This window comes from Mastigoproctus giganteus, chromosome 12 (genome assembly GCF_048544385.1).
Source record: "Mastigoproctus giganteus isolate SK-2022 chromosome 12, ASM4854438v1, whole genome shotgun sequence".
Taxonomy (NCBI): Eukaryota; Metazoa; Arthropoda; class Arachnida; order Uropygi; family Thelyphonidae; genus Mastigoproctus; species Mastigoproctus giganteus.
In genome coordinates this window covers 41,581,245-41,597,986 of record NC_143586.1, presented here as the reverse complement: position 1 = coordinate 41,597,986, position 16,742 = coordinate 41,581,245, and the positions used below count along the sequence as shown (strand labels likewise).

The 16,742-nt window shown below is 37.9% G+C and overlaps 1 protein-coding gene across 1 annotated transcript in view; it reads left to right on the top strand.

The window, feature by feature from the left end:
- The window catches only part of LOC150076946 (N-acetylated-alpha-linked acidic dipeptidase 2-like), a 120,966-nt gene that overhangs the window by 25,847 nt on the left and 78,377 nt on the right, over positions 1-16,742 (top strand). The window contains exon 3 of the mRNA XM_090386268.1: positions 12,707-12,832. Within this exon, the coding sequence (XP_090242394.1) occupies positions 12,707-12,832 (126 nt within the window). The remainder of the gene's footprint in view (positions 1-12,706; positions 12,833-16,742) is intronic.

Below are 16,742 nucleotides of genomic sequence, written 5' to 3'. Positions count from 1 at the left end.
CTCTTCTTATCCAACAGTCTGATTCCTAATATAATTTGCTCCATTCTTTGCTGTGTAGTTTTCAGCTTCTCTTCCATTCTTTTTGTGAGTGCCCAAGTTTCACTTCCATAAGTCATGGTGGGGAGTATACATTGGTTCATTATTTTAAGTTTCAGACAAATTGGGATATTGCTCCTCCGTATGTCACTATATTTCCTGAATGCTATCCATCTAAAATTTATTCTTCTCTTGACTTCCAGCCATTTATCATTATTACAGCTAATGACTTGTCCCACATAAGTATATGAATCCAGCTTTTTAATTATTGCTCCTTCAATGAGTATATCCATTTCTGTGGCATACTTATACATCATTACTTTTTTTTTTAGCCATATTCATCTTTAGTCTTTACTAACGCTGCATAACTGATTAAGATTTTCCTCTAATTCTTTGGGATCATGGCTTATGATCACAATGTCATCTGCAAATGGTTTAGGTACTCTCCATTCACATTGACTCCTTTCTGTGACCAGCCCAGTCTTCTGAAAGCTTCTTCAAGGGCAGCAGTAAACAGCTTTGGAGATATTGTGTCTGCTTGTCAAACTCCTTTCTCAATTTTAAATTTACTACTATCTTTATCTAGTCTAATAAAGGAGGTAGCGTTCTCATATATTTTCTTCAAAATCATAATGTATGACTTGTCTTTCCATTGCCTGCAACATTGCCTTATGCTGTATGGAGTCAAATGGCTTTTCATAATCCACAAATGCCAAGCATAATGGTGTTTTATATTAATTTGCTTTCTTCATTAGCGCAATATTATGTGATGGTGATCCATCGTTGAAAATCCTGCCCTAAAGCTTGCTCTTTTGGTTGATTCTCGTCAAGTATTCTTTCTAATCTGTTAGTAATGACCTTTGTGAACAATTTATAGATGTGGGACAACAAGCTAATTGGTCTATAATTTCCAGTTTCTGATTTATCTCCTTTCTTATGCAGTGAAATTTTGGTTGCATTATTCTATTCCTTTGACATAATGCATTTCCTAATGTACTTTGTGAAGAGTCTTGCCAGTTATGTCTCTTCCAATTTTAAGAACTCTATAGTAACTTCATCTTCACCCATGGCTTTCTGATTCTTCATTTTCTTCAATGCATGTTCTACCTCATCAGGAAGGATATCGGATATGTCGTACGTGTTGCTAATTTGTGATCCATCTTCCCGACTGCTTGCACCATTTCCTTGCTCCTTATATAATTCTTTATAGTAAGCTTCTGCTATTTGAATTATGCCTTTTCTGCTGTTTACAGGAACTCCCCGACTTATGCAAATTCAACTTTATGTAAGTTTTTGCCAGCTGGAGCAAACTGAAAAAAAAAATATGAAAATTTATTTTGCATCCTGTAGGAATAAATGGAAATATTGTGAAAATATCGTAATGTGAACCCAATAACTTTTTTTTTTTTTTTTTTTTTGTAATTCATTCCAAGTCCTTGGAAGTTGAAAATTTCGCTATATTACTAAGCTATTTATCTCTCTAAAAGGTCATTTTTATAATGGAAATTGCACTACACTTTCATTGTTATCGTATGTTCCGTTATAAGAATCAATTTTGAATGCCTTCATGATATTTTTCTAAAGCATATTTCTGGAGGTCACGACCAAAAAACAAAAACAATTTGCACTTTCCGGTTTATTGGGCTTTTCTGTTAGCGCAATCTATTATAAACGGATAGTAAACTTGATCTTATTGCATTTGCGATAATACCGATAACTGCAGTTCTGTGGGTTTTTACGTTATGGTATTATGGTTGAAATTAGTTCCCGTTCACTGAAATCTTCAATCATATAAAAAACAAATTTTCAGAAACTGCTCTTCATTCCTATTTACATATTACAATGATGAAGGGAAAGGGACCAATGGAAAGTGTAAGTGCTGGCAGTGCCAGGAAACAAAACAAAATTGATTTAGAAATGAAGATGAAAATGATTAGGAAGTGCGAAGCAGGACAACATTTGTCATCTACTGCAAGGGAATTAGGTCTTGCAGCTTCAACAGTGAATACTATTTTAAAGAACAGTGTGTGTATAAAAGAACATGTCAAATGATCAACACACTTAAGATCAGCAGTGATCATAAAACAGTGTTCAGGTGCTATATCGAAGAAGGAACAGCTATTAATAATATGGATGGAAAATCAGATTCAGAATCAAGTGCCCCTGAGTTCAATGGTCATTCAAGAAAAAGCAAGAAGTGTTTATGAAGATATTAAGGATAAGTACAGTGAGCCCCAACCCAAGTTCGTGGCAAGCAACGGGCGGTTTAATAGGTTCAAGCATCGTGCTGGTTTCCAAAACATTAAAATACGTGGTGAAGTCACCAGTGTCAATTCGGCAGCTGCAGAGAAATTTTGTGATATGTTGGAAAAATTATTGATGAAGGATTTTTTTTTTTTTTTTTTTTTTGGCTGATGCTGCATAAGCTTGCTTTCTTGCATCGTATGCCTCTACTAATGCTAAGGCGGCTATTCAATGCAGCAAATTTTTAACGTTGACGAGACTGCTTTGTATTGGGAAAAAATGCCAGGCTGAACATACATTGCCAAATAGGCAAGAACAATGTCAGGTTTCAAGGCGGAGCAATATGGCCTTAGTTGCTAATGCTCCTAAAATCCAAATAACAAACAGGTTTCGAGGCTTCAAAAGAAACCTTGAAATCTGTTTGTTATTTGGTTTTAGGACTCTTGCTTGGGGCTAATGCTTGTTATTGTTATTTGGTTTTTTTTTTTTTAAGAGCATTAGCAACTAAGGCCATATTGCTCCGGGAATATGCGGTGGTCATTCCCTGACCTTTCCGCATCCTCCGTATTTGGTGGTGACGGGCTCGAACCCCGGTCTAATCAAGAAGCGTGTGCTACGCACTGCTGCTCCTTCCCACCTGGCCATGGAGGTGCCGGGGGGGGGAGAACTAATGCAGCGGGAGATTACAGATTAATACAACTGCTTGTGTACCATTCTGGAAATCCTTGTGCATTTAAGGGCATCAACAAAGCCATCCTACCTGTGCATTTCCGATCAAACCAGAGAGCATGGATAACAGTATCTCTCTTTGAGGATTGGTTTAAATGCTGCTTCATTCCCGAGGTTGAAAAATATTGTAAAGACAACAATGTTCCTTTCAAGATTTTACTTCTATTAGATAATGCTCCTGGACATCCTACGCATCTAGATGATTTCAATTTGAACATGAGAGTCATATTTCTACTGCCAAACATAACTTCACTCATCTAACCTAGTGATCAGGGTGTTATTTCGAATTTAAAAGCATACTATTTATGCACAACATTTTCTCAGGCATTGTCTCAGTAGACGGTGAGAAAAAGTTTACATTAAGAGACTTTTGAAAATCTTTCAAATATTTACCATGCCATCTTAAACACTAATAAGGCCTGGGTGGAAATTACTAAAAGTTGTTTAAATGGTGCATGGAAGAAAATATGCTCATGGCACGGAAAAGGCTTCGAAGGGATTGAAAAAGACAAATCATATGAATAGGTTACAGATAAGATTGTAATGGTTGCAGAGCGACTTCAGTTGGAGGGTCTTGACAAAGATGTGGAGGAGTTAATAGAGGAAGAAGAGAATGAATTATCTAACTAAGAACTTATTGATTTGCAGGCAGCGATAATGAAAGTAGAAAATGCTGATGAAGCTCAAGATGAACCAAATGAGTAGCCTAGACGCTTCATCACCAGAGAGATGGCAATGGCATTTCATGAAATTGCATCAGCAATGGTGAGTTTGAGAAGACGGATCCTGACAACAAATGAATCTTAAAAGTTAACAGAGGGACAAATGATATGCTTGCCGAAAAGCCATAAAAAAAGAAGATATTTGGTGTCGTTAGACTTGAACTTCTGTAGACTGTAATTTTCAGGAAATACGTATGAAGGAAGATTGTTCCAGAAAACGGCAGTTGAATGAATAAACGAGGAAGATGAAAAGTTGGTTCTGTGAGTTTGAAGTTGGATAGGAAATGGATGTTGGCTGGTGGTGGCACATGTTCGGACTTTTGAAAGAGAGAGCAGGAATTATAGAAGCCAATTCAAAAGAACAGTGCCCATGGAAGTATCTGTAGAAAAGGCACGCAGCAGAAACAGTATATCTATGAGACAGAGAGTGGAGAGACTGTTAGAGAGGAGTCATTAATTAACCTAACTGCCCTCTTCTGAATGGAATCTAGAAGCCTGAGAGAAGTTTGGGGAAATTCCCCGGATGTGGGAACAATATTCCATGGTAGGGCAGATTTGCGATTTTTACAGAGTGAACAGCTGTTTGGAAGAAAAGTAACGCCGAGAGCGAAACAGAAAACCAAGTTTTTTAGATGCGGAGGAAGCAATATTTGTAATGTGCTTGTGCCAAGAGAGATTAGAAGTCAGGGTAACCCCCAAAAGAGATATATCATCTTGCCTAGAAATCGGAGTGTCACCAAAGATAATGATGTACTAATAGTGTCACTGAAGATAATGATGTAATAATGAAGAATCCTTTTTGCGAGATATAAGACAAGACTGAGTTTTAGAAGGATTGAAATCAACTAAGTTGTCTTTGCCCCACTGGAGAATTACCTGGAGATCGGCATTTAAGGAATTGGTAGCAGATATTTGAGAAGTTGAAACTGATTGAGCAGGGCAAGGTTTCTCAAAATGGAAAGTGGAATGCAATGTGCTATCATCGGCAAAACTATGGATAGGATTTCCAGTCAATGGAAGAAGGTCATTAATATACAAGAGGAAAAGAGTGGGGGAAAGAACTGAACCTTGGGGGACACCAGCATTAGTGGAGAAGTTATAGGACAGAGAGCCATCTACCATCACCCTCAATGAGCGATCTGAGAGAAAACTGGATAAGCAGTTACAAAAAACAGTTAGCAAACCATAAGATGGAAGCTTGTTTAGAAGACCTTTATGCCAAACATGATCGAAAGTTTTTGAGATGTCAAGAGCAACTGCTTGTGTTTCACCGAACTTTTCCATTGGATTTGTCCATAAATGGGTAACATACTCCAGAATATCACCAGTAGATCGACACTGACGGAATCTATGCTGGCGATTGTTAATCAGACGGAAGGTTTCTAGGTAGTTTAAGAGTTGACGGTTAATTGATTTTTCCATTACTTTAGAAAGAATATAAGTAATTGCAATGGAACGATAATTGGATGGGAGAGATTTGTCGCCCTTTTTACGAACTGGCTGGATATGAGCAAATTTCCAAGCAGAAGGAAAAACACCTTTGGAATAAGAAAGTGAAAAAAGGCGGCAAAGAATAGGAGTAAGTTCAGGAGCACAGCACAGGTTTTGAGAACAAGCAGAGAAATACCATCTGGACCTGGAGCTTTCTTAGCATCAAGATTCATCAAAATACTTCTGACATTCTTTTGACGGAAGACCACAGGAGGCATTGAATGGAGCATGTTGGGAATGGTGGGAAGTGTTTTACCAAGTTCATTAATGCATGAGTTGGAAGAAAAATGGGATGCTAGCATGTCAGCTTTATCCTTGGCTGAAGTGACAACAGAACCATCTGGTTTTGACAGAGGTGGGAGCAGAGATGGGCAAAAGTTGCGGCCAATAGCTTTGGCAAGAGACCAGAATTCTCAGCTACCATTAGGGCAAGAAGCAAGTTTTCTACTCTTAGCCTCTTCAAAATCTACTTTGGACTGATTAATAACTGCTTTACAATTGTTGCGAGCTTTGGTGTAGGCAGAAAATGAAAGTGAAGAATTGGAAACAAGCCAATTACGATATGTAATGTTCTTCTCTTGAACAGCCTTAGCACATTTATTGGAAAACCAAGGTTTAGATAAAGGACAAGATTTTAAAGTGGAGTGTGGGATAAAGGATTCCATTCCTACAAGAATAATTTCACTGACACAATCTGAGCAAACATTGACATCAGAAGTTTTGAAACAGTAATCCGACCAAGGAAAAGAAGAAAAGAAATCTCGCAGGTCATCCCATTTTGCATTCTTGTAATGCCAAACAATATGAGGTTGGGAATAGCTATGAAATAAAGGCTCCATTGGAGAAGAGACAATCACTAAGTTGTAATCTGAGGTGCCTAAAAGACCACTCACTTTGACCATGTTCTTAAAAGGGTTGTTTGTGAGAAAAAGATCAAGCGTATTGGCTGTATGGTTAGGATTGTCTCGTATTCTTGTAGGTAAATGAACAATCTGTGCAAGGTCATTAGTAATTGCAAAAGCCTCAGCATCTTGACCAGCAGGGTCAGTGTGACTAGAAAACGGAAGCCAGCTGGAGTTGTGAACATTAAAATCACCAAGGAAAATTACTTAACTGTTAGGGAAGTTGGACTGGAGAAAGTCAAGTTGCAAAGAGAGGAAGTCAAAGAGCTCCAAGTGATTAGTGGAGTTGGGAGAACGGTAGAGACAACAGATGAATTTGACAGAATGAGGTAGAGAGAGATTTTATGCCAGAGAAGATCGAAAAGAGGAGATTCCAAATTACCAAGTCTCTGACAGGGAATGTCGGAACGGATGTGTGCACAAGTACCACCTTTGGGGCGAAAGGAATCATACAGCGAATAGTTTGGGCAACTGAGATGAGCAGTAGGTGAATCAACCGATAATTGTGATTCTGTCAGAAAAAGTACATGGGGTTTGCAGACTGCAAGTGGAAATGGACATCGTTGAGATTAGAATTCAGACCACATATATTTTTGAAACGAACTAGGAAGTGTTTGGGAGGTATAGATCTTTTCGCAGATAAGCTTACTCTATTAGTTTGACAATTCATGGTGTATTCAATAGTAAGAAAAAGTGGGAGGGGGACATGATGTATGAAATTTTTGGATGTGGCGTACACATGGTAAGAATATACCCAGATCCTTGACATAACGTGGCCTGAACAATGTCCCCTGCATACACACTACTCGGACTGCCTCCAGTCACTATCTGGCAGAGGTAGAGATAGCAAGATTATACACTAGCTGATCCAGAAGCCTCCGAATAGGTTCAGTCCGGTGTACTAACTAGCAGCCAGCCTGCAAACACTGTTTTAGAGCTGTACCCTCGAAATGTAAGAAAGATTGGATCTCGCCACAATGTTCACGTAACCTCAAATTTCATCTGTCATACTGCATGATGGAAGAGAAATAGTTTCAGTTTAGTAAATAGCCACAGCCAAACTAGGTTTGCAGAAAATGTATCTTGCGTTAACTTTAAATAAAATACATTTCTCCAGTGTGGAGAAGAGTACTTGGAGCAGTACTTTTTATTTAAGATGTGTGGTGCAGTACTTTGGCAGCTTTTGGTGAACTGCCTCAACAATATGAAATTGTTGCATTTTCAGCTAACATAATTTGCTCATAGCCACATACAAAGGGCAATTTTGTATGTAGTGTTAGTTTGTAGCCATGTTAGTAAATGAGGTACCCATCAAGCACTTTGCTGTTCTGCTGAAGCCCGTGATCATATATCAGAAGACAACACAGCCGTATCCTCCCTATAGGCCTAGTGCTAGGGGTGCACAAGTGAGTTACTTGCCACAGGTGCCACCTTAAAATAAGCACTGCTGGATTCACTACTGCATATATATGCATGTTAAGATACAATGTGAATTAGGTGCCATGACAAGGTTTTGCCTCTGTCACCAGAGATCTCTATTTTTAGAGAAACAGGAAATATTATTGTACAAAAAGGACATTTAGAATAGGACCAGGACCATCTTCCATGAGCAAAAGTTGATTTTGTTGTAGAGCAGTTATCATCTTTTAAGGACACAAAAACATGATAATATTATCCACATTGCTGCTAATAGTCTGAAGATTTACTTAACAAATATAGGACAGTGTTGATAAAAAGTTTAGTTAGGGTTAAATTTGACAGTGTCTGCAAGTTTGCCCAAACATGATAAGAGCTTTGTCAATGAATTTGACCCTGGAGAGAGTGCAAGGCTCATGGGTAGAATTTTTCTTAACACGGTCTGTGTTTGTTACCAGCAGAAACTGTTTTTACAAGGATGGAATACATTTAAATAGAAGCATTGCAAGAATATTTGCTGATACTATCGAGGTAATGTTAGTTGGGTTGAAAAACTACTTATTTGTAGGGAATAACAGACTAATAGTTTAACAGTAGCTGCAAACAGAGTTAAAATTGATTCATGCAGTGTTTACTGCTTCTATTGGGGGCATGCAGCAGCCTAGAAAACAAGTTGGGAGTTACTGGGACTGCTTGGGAGGAGGGGGATCCTCCTGGGACATGTGCATATATGGGATGTGTTAGGGATAATACTAAGAGCAAAAAAGTAACATATACATGAATTGTACACTGATGCTAGGAGTATAATAAATAAATTTGATGAACTTGGAAGTATTAGTTAAGTGATTGAATGTCGGCACCATAGATATATTGGAAACTTGATGCCACTTGGACATAGGGGATGTGACATTTGAATGTGGTCAGTACAATGTATACAGAAAGGACAGAAAATACAATACAGGTAGGGGTGGAGAGAGGAGTTATTCTCTGTGGTAAAAAAAAAAAAAAAAAACCACATAGGATCTAGGGCAATGCATCCAAAACTTCTGCCAGCAAAGAACTGAAATTGATTATCCCATTGTATATAAGGCAGTGGTTAGGTTGCATCTTGAGTACTGCATAGAAGTCTGGAAACCTCATTTTAAGAAGGAAGTAGAAGTGGTGGAATGGGTACCGAGAAGAGCACCAAGATTAGTCAAGAACTCAAAAGGTATTCATACCATGAAAGACTTCAGTCCTGTAAATTGCAGTGCTTGCAGACCTGACACCTGTATCTTTACTCTTTCTCAGAAAACACACATAATGGACAAAAACTTAAATTGAAAATGATGGTTGTAGGACCAGGTGTTCTTTTGGCTAGAATAAATTTTTATCTGATTTTATAGAAGTGGATAGTTAGAATAAATTTAACGAAGCATTAGATGGATTATCAGAGGGAATGGATATATGAGGTAGGTAGGTTTTTTTTTTTTCTTTTTTTTTTTTTTGACTGATGATTGCATCACTGCCACTATTAATACTAATGTTTTATAGCAGAAAATCATAGTGATATTGTCAAAGAAATTCTGGATGCTATTTAAAATATTGGCTGTACTGTGTCCTCAAAGATACATTCCTGCAAATTGGTTTTTAGTTTAGCTTTTTCCTCTCACATCTTGGTGCTGACAGTGGTGAACATGGTGAAAAGGTTTCATCAAAATATATCTGATATACAAAAGTGCTACCACGAAAGGTGGAATCAAAATGTGCTGGCTGACTATTGTTGGACATTCGATAAAGAACTTCCAGTTGTCAATTATAAAAGGAAAAAAAAATAAAAATATTTTATTTTTTTTACTAACACCTTAGGAATCCGGCATGATTGCCATGTGCTGCAACCGCTGGAAATGTGAGGGGCCCAACTTCATGGACTGCTTGCAACTTGTTCATCACTTTAAGATCCTGAAGATGTATGGTCCTGGGATGGCTTGTCTGAGATCAATTATTTTTGATGACATTCTGATTTCTAATAACATCTCTGTTGGGGATTACCCTTGCTTCTAATCTCTCTTGGCATAAGCATATCACAAATATTGCTTCCTCTGCATCTAAAAAACTGGATTTTCTCTTTGTCCTCGGTGTTACTTTTCTTCCAAACAGCTATCTACTCCGGACAAACCGCAAATCCACCCTACCATGGAATTATTATTCCCCACATCTGGGGCAGTGCCCAAAACCTCTCAGGCTTCTAGATTCCATTCAAATGATGGCAGTTAGGTTAATTAATGACCCATCTCTAACAGTCTCCACTCTGTCTCATACATTGAAAACATCTGTCTCAGATGCTTTCGCAAAATGAGAACACTTGTCCATGTTGGACAAGTGTTCTCATTTTATGAGACCACCTGGAGATTTAATATTTTAAAATACCTTTATAGTCTTAGAGGTCACCTTCCCATTTTTATTCAGAACTTTTTATCCAATAGGTCTTTTCAAATTCATGTAAGATCTCTCTCTCTCTCTCTCATGTGTGTGTGTGTGTGTGTGTGTGTGTGTGTGTCATTTTGCCAAGAGAAGGGAATACCTCAATCAGTTTTAAATTCTTACACTTTTTACCATCAAATGATATTCCCGTAACACCTGAGATCAGATTTTTAGGACTTGTATTTGATAGAGAATCAACCTTTCTATAACATATCTGTCAATTGTATAAAAAGTGCACGAGTCTTGAATATCCTCCACTTCTTGGGGCGCCAACTGATGCACCTTACAGCATCTCCATTGTGCACTTGTGTGATTTAAACTAGATTGTGGGTGCCAGCTATGTGTGTATGCTAGACATAGCATGCTCTACTGGCTGGATTCCCTCCATCATCAGACGTTTCCTATTGCTACTGGAGCATTTTGAACATTTCTTTGTCCAGGGCCTGTATGTCAAACAAAATTAACCATTGTATCACTTCATCGGAAACAGATTTCTCTATTGTATGCTGTCAAACTTAAATCCCTACAAAACTATGCCATATGGACATCTGTTATTCAGCCACATTGAGAACACCTTTGACACCCATCAGTCTTCCAATTGCGAATGGAAGGCTGCCAGTCTTCCACTTGCAATTTGTCTCAAAGTGCTACTCAGAGATTTAGATACTTATTTCAATAGACAGGGTTGCTATTTTACCAGGAGCCACAAAGAGGAAGTTGTTCTAACTCAACTTTGCATAGAACAGTTATCTAATGCATTCTCTGTTAAGGGATGATGACCCTCCTATGCAATCAGTGTGACACCATTTTAACAGTCAAGCATCTACTGAATGCCACAATTCTATCAATGCCTTTCATTTATGTTTTAGTATTTTTAACCATCTGACTGAGCCTTGTATGTTCAGATTTTGTGACAAGGCATCTGAAATATTTCAAGTTTTAGAAGTGATAAATTTGTATATATTTAAATAATTGCATTTTTAAAAGTTATTTTATAAACTTTAGTTCCTTTACCTGATGTGTTTTTTTTTTTTTTTTTTGAGATTTACTTGTTTTTTAATTTTTATACTTATTAACTATATAATACTGCCTTGGTTTATATAATTTTTTACCTGGGGAGTGATTAATATCAGTATTAATCTTGGACTTGGTGCATCATGGCCTATACAAAATGGCAGTTGAAAAATAAGACTGATGCTAGAAAAAAATAATGATCCCGTGTATGAGTAAACTAACCTTGGTTTATTAAAAGTAACTTCCACACACTGTATGCAGCGATCACAAAGTGACTGGAATGACTGGAGGAAAGTCGTGACTGGTATACTGTTGAATGTTCTCGTCACAGCTCTGAATGGTGTTGACATCATCAAACAATAGCCTTTCAGTGGTGCCTCGAGCTTTGGGAACAAAAAGTCATATGGGGCTAAGTCTGTTTCATACAGTGGGTACAACAGTACATAGACTTTTTTCCTAGCCAAAAGCTCTCAAACAATGAGAATCTTTTGGCTTCGTGCGTTGTTGTGCAAGACGAACCAGCTGCAATCTTCTCCATACTGAGACTGCACACGATGGATTCTCTTCAACAAACATTTCGAAACATCTGTTAATAGGCAGCAGTAACACTTTGGCCATTTGGCACTAACTCTGCACAATTCCCTTGCAATTGTAGAAAGTGATGAGTGTGGTTTGATTTTTGACCTTTCTTGAACTATTTGGCTTTGGGAAGTTTTCTGACTTCCACTCCACACTTTGTAGCTTTTTTGTAAGGTTGTACTGAAAATACCATGTCTCATCACCCATAACGATTGAGTTCAGGAAGTTTGGTTTGCTTTCAGTGAGTTCTCTGCAGTGTTCAACTGTGCCTGTCGTTGACCATCTGTTAATGAATGTGCAACAAACCATGCATAGACCTTCATTTTCTTCAAATCCTGGATTATTATTTGTTGAATGGTTTCATTGTTAATGACAGATCTTCTGAAATCATTCAGAGCATTGCACATCAGTCATTGGTAATAATTTCCCACACCTTTTCAATCAACTCTGGTGCTTGAGCCATTTTTTTCTGGGCCCATATGTTTGTTATCTTCCAGTGATCCACGGGTGAAACATTTATGCCACTCAAACACACATGCACAAGGCAGACAATTCTCTCCATATACACTTGCTTTTTTATTTGAAATGTTTCCGCGGCACTTTTGCCCAGTCAAACAAAATTTAATATTTGCTCATTGTTCCCTTGTCCCTCCACAACACAGACAGGATAGACATGCAGTTCAGCTCACACTATGTTCTGAAATAGTGGCAATTTCTGCTGACATTGACTGCTGTACTTGAGTAACAATCACTTTCTCATTTCATGTTTACTTCAAGTAAATTACATCACCAGTGCTTGTCTCATAACACCAGTCTCATTTTCCAAGTGGTGCACTGTATATATTGTGAATGTACCATAAAATGCCAAACCAGCAACCAATCCTCTTGAAAACAGTGGGCATTACAAAATTTTTAAGCTCAGGTTTAAATTCAGCATATTCAAATTAACTACAATATTGAGAGAGAGATCTAAATGAATAAATGCTTATTGTAGTACTCAACTTTTCTTCAAAAAAAGTGATGTATAGTACATATTTTAGCTTAGGATTTGTTCTTAATTTATATCCAATACCTATAATCACTAATAGGAATGAAAATATCTTGATTTAGGGAGAACCAGTATTTGTCAATTATGGTCACAGAGAAGAGTTGAAAGATCTTCAAGAAAACTATAAGATTAATTTGACTGGAAAGATTCTTATTGCAAAACAATATCTTCTTTCTGCTGATGAAATTGTAAGTTTTTTTTAATAGCAAATTTTTTTAATATTAAAGGGGAAAAAACATATTTCTGTATTATATTGATACTTGGATTAATAATAATACTGAAAAAGGCTAGTCTTTTCTTAGATTGAAGCAACCTGAAAATCAGTCTGGAAAGTAGCATAGAACGAAGGAGTCTGGAAATTGATCAACTTTTTTATTCAGCATAGTTACCTCTGAGGACTGCATACTTAATGCAACACTTAATTTACTATTAATGATAATAATAATTCATTTAATAAAATATAAACCCATTCATCGTAAAGTAGTTACTATTATTATTATTATTATTATTAATAAATTAGTTATTAGATTAATGCATCATGAACATAAAAAAGCTAATAAAAAGCATAAAATAATTTAACATAAACCTTCATAAATTTGCCTGAAATTACACAATCACATGCACAGTCTATTTGATCTCACTCTGAATTGTATAATGGCTAATTAGTATTTATCATATAGTGCAAGGAAGCTACAGGATTTTGCTGCACTGGCCAAAAAAGTAGTTAAGAAAATACAAATTATGCCCTTCCTTCCTCACATAGGTAACTTTTGATATCCAGTTGCCTTTTGAATTTCTTCAAACTGTTATCCTCAACTACCTACAAAGGTAACTTGTTCCTGTAATCAACAGCTCTCTGTCTAAAAGAAAACTTCCTACAGTCTAGTCTAAACCCTTTCCCCTGTAATTTCAATTTATGGCACCTGGTTTGGAAATTCCTTATAACAGTGAAAATTCCACCTTCATTCAATTTACTAACCCCTCTCACAGCCTTATAAACTTCAATTGGGTCCCATCTAAGGTGCCTGGTTGCCAAGTTTTGTAGCCCATATAATCGAAGCCTTTTCTTATAAGGTCTCCCTTTTGCCGCCTTGCACCATACAAATTGCCCATCTTTGGATGCTTTCAAGAAGCTCAATGCCTGTTTTCAGATAATATCTCCATGCTTGAACACAGTATTCCAAATGCAGTCTTATGACTTCCCTATCTCTACAGGACATTGTTCAATAAATCATCGATAGGACACCATGGACTTTCCTGCCCACTTGTTTACACTGCTGAAAAAACTTCACATCTGTCTGTATCATAACTCCCAGATCCCTTTCTTCCTCTACCATTTTTAATTCAAACCCAAATTATTTTGGAGTTGTTCTTCCTCAAGTGTAAGACCTTGCATTTTGCTGCATTAAAACATAGTTGCCACTTTTCTGACCATTCTTGAAGCCTGTTCAAGTCATCCTGAAAAAATGCTGCTTGGCACTGATCATTAACAACTCTCCCAATCTTTATGTCATCTGCAAATTTTGACTTCACATTTTTATACCTTCATCAGTGTTGTTTATGAAAATCAGAAACAACAGGTCCTAGAACCAATTCACAAAGGGGAATCAAATCCACAATTCACAAAAGGGGATCAAAGGGGACACGAGTAATTACAGACCAGTTAGTTTAACTTCTGTTCCAGGGAAAATAATGGAGTCACTGGTTAAGAAAGCATTTCGGGATCATCTAGACAACGCTGCAGTAATGATTCAGACACAGCATAGGTTTGTTAAGGGGAAGTTTTGTCTGACCAGTTTGATTGGATACTATGATGTGGTCACAAAAGAACTGGATGCAAAAAATAAGTTTGTTATCATATACTCGGATTTCAGGAAAGCTTTTGATACTGTTGCACATGGAAGACTGTTGTACAAATTGGAGCAGTATGACATTAAGGGTAAGTTGCTACAGTGGATGAAAGGGTGGTTAAGGTGGATACAGAGAGTGGTAATCAGTGGACACTGCTCCTCATGGGCTAATGTTATTAATGGAGTCCCCAGGTTTTGTTGTTTTGTATATTTATCAGTGATATTGATGAAGGTATATTAGGCTTAATGTCCAAGTTTGCAGATGATACAAAGGTTGGCAGGGTTTGTTAATGACAGTAATGGCAGTGTGCTACTGCAACAGGATCTAGAAAAGCTGGGCAGATGGGGTGAGAAGTGGCAACTGAAGTTTAACATTGACAGATGCTAAGTACTGCATATGGGTAGAGGTAACCCCCGAGAAACATACCAACTGTACGGTACTACACTCAGAGTGGTAGAGAATGAAAAAGATGGGGTAATTGTGTTTTCAGATATGAAGTTTTCTGAGCAGTGCAGACAGGCTGCCAGATCAGGCCATGGAGTTTAGTCAGTGATATACAGGAATTTTGCTAGTAGGGATAAGGAGGTGATTATCCCTGCATATAAGGCAATGGTCAGGCCATGCCTTGAGTACTGCATACACATCTAGAGGCCTCATTTTAGGAATGATGTAGAGTTGCTTGAGCGAGTACAGAGAAGGGCAACAAGATTGGTGAGGGGAACGAAGGGATGGTCTTACCAAGAAAGGCTAAAGTTCTGCAAATTGCAGCATCTGGAGACTAAACACCTGCAAGGTGATCTATTGAGGTGTATAAGGCTTTGAATGGGTTTAGGAGGCTTAATTCTGATGGGATTCTTCCTCTTGCTCAGATTACGAACCTGAGGGGGCATAAATTAAAATTGAGGAAAGACAGTTGTAGAATAATGTGTGGAAATTTGCCTTTAGCCAGCGAGTAGTTGATTGCTGGAGCATACTTCTATCTTTTGTGGAAGTTGATAACTTAAATAAATTCAAGGAGGAACTGGACAAACATTTAGAGGGAATGGGTGTGTGAAATGGTTTTTTTTTTTTTTGGCTGATGCTACATAAGCTTGCTCTCTTACATCAGTACCTCTGCTACTACTACATTGCAGAATTAAATGAAAGAGAAAGTTAGAACTGGCCTCCAGAAATGCTGTTTCCTTTACCAAGCCTTAGATCACTGGTCATTGCTTCTGACCATGGATAGCAAGCATGGATAACAACAATGCACATCCTTTATCCTGGGATCTAGGCAGTTTGCTTTGTTAGTGTGACCTGCATGTCTTTCTATTCAGGAGTGTCACAGTGAATAGCCAGGATTTTGCAACATGTAACATTAGTACCATACAAACATTAGGGAGGATACTACAAACAGTATCTCCCTTTAAAGATAGTTATGAAAAAAAAAAAATGTCATTTACTGCATGCCTCTGTCATAATTGTGATGTCGGCTAGATTGGTGATACTATTTAACACTTGGAAGATTGCCTGAAGAACCATTGTAAGCCCCTTTAGGGCTGACTTTGCTCAATCTGAAATTGCAGTCCACTGTTGGCAGCATAGATATATGTTATGTTGAAGAAAATATATGAGAATGCTACCTCCTTTATTAGAGGAGGGGAAGCTTAGAGGGGAACAGGCATTCTGTGTGTTATCAGACACTCAGTCTAAAACACTGATGGATCCAATATCTTTCTATTTCAGAAGATTTAGAAGAAGCCTGGTTGGCCTGCCTCCCTAAAATCCACTTATGCACACCTTCTCGATGGTAAGCCTTGTTATGTCACTTAGGTTGCAACGAACGTGTAGAGTGGTTCTCTTCAAGACGCCTGGTCAGCATGAAGAGGAAAAGACCAAACCCTCCAGCACATGACAGCACGATGAAACACATGGCCTTCAGTCCCCAGCGGTTTTCACTCCCCCTCTTATGGCAGCAAGAGGATCAGAGTGGAAGCAGAGGATGCCAAGAATCTCTGGGTATGACCAGGCTGCCATGCACGGAAACTGAACTTGGCCTGTTACAACATAAGATCACTCATCGGTGAAGACAGGCTGTTAGAGCTGGAAAAGGAATTAGAAAATGTGAATTGGAATATCATCGGTTTGGCTGAAACAAGAAGAAGAAATTAATCACTTATAAGTTTATCAAGTGAAAATCTGCTGTACACCACTGGAAACAGTGAAAGGAGCGAAGGTGGAGTTGGCTTTCTGGTCCATAAAGATATA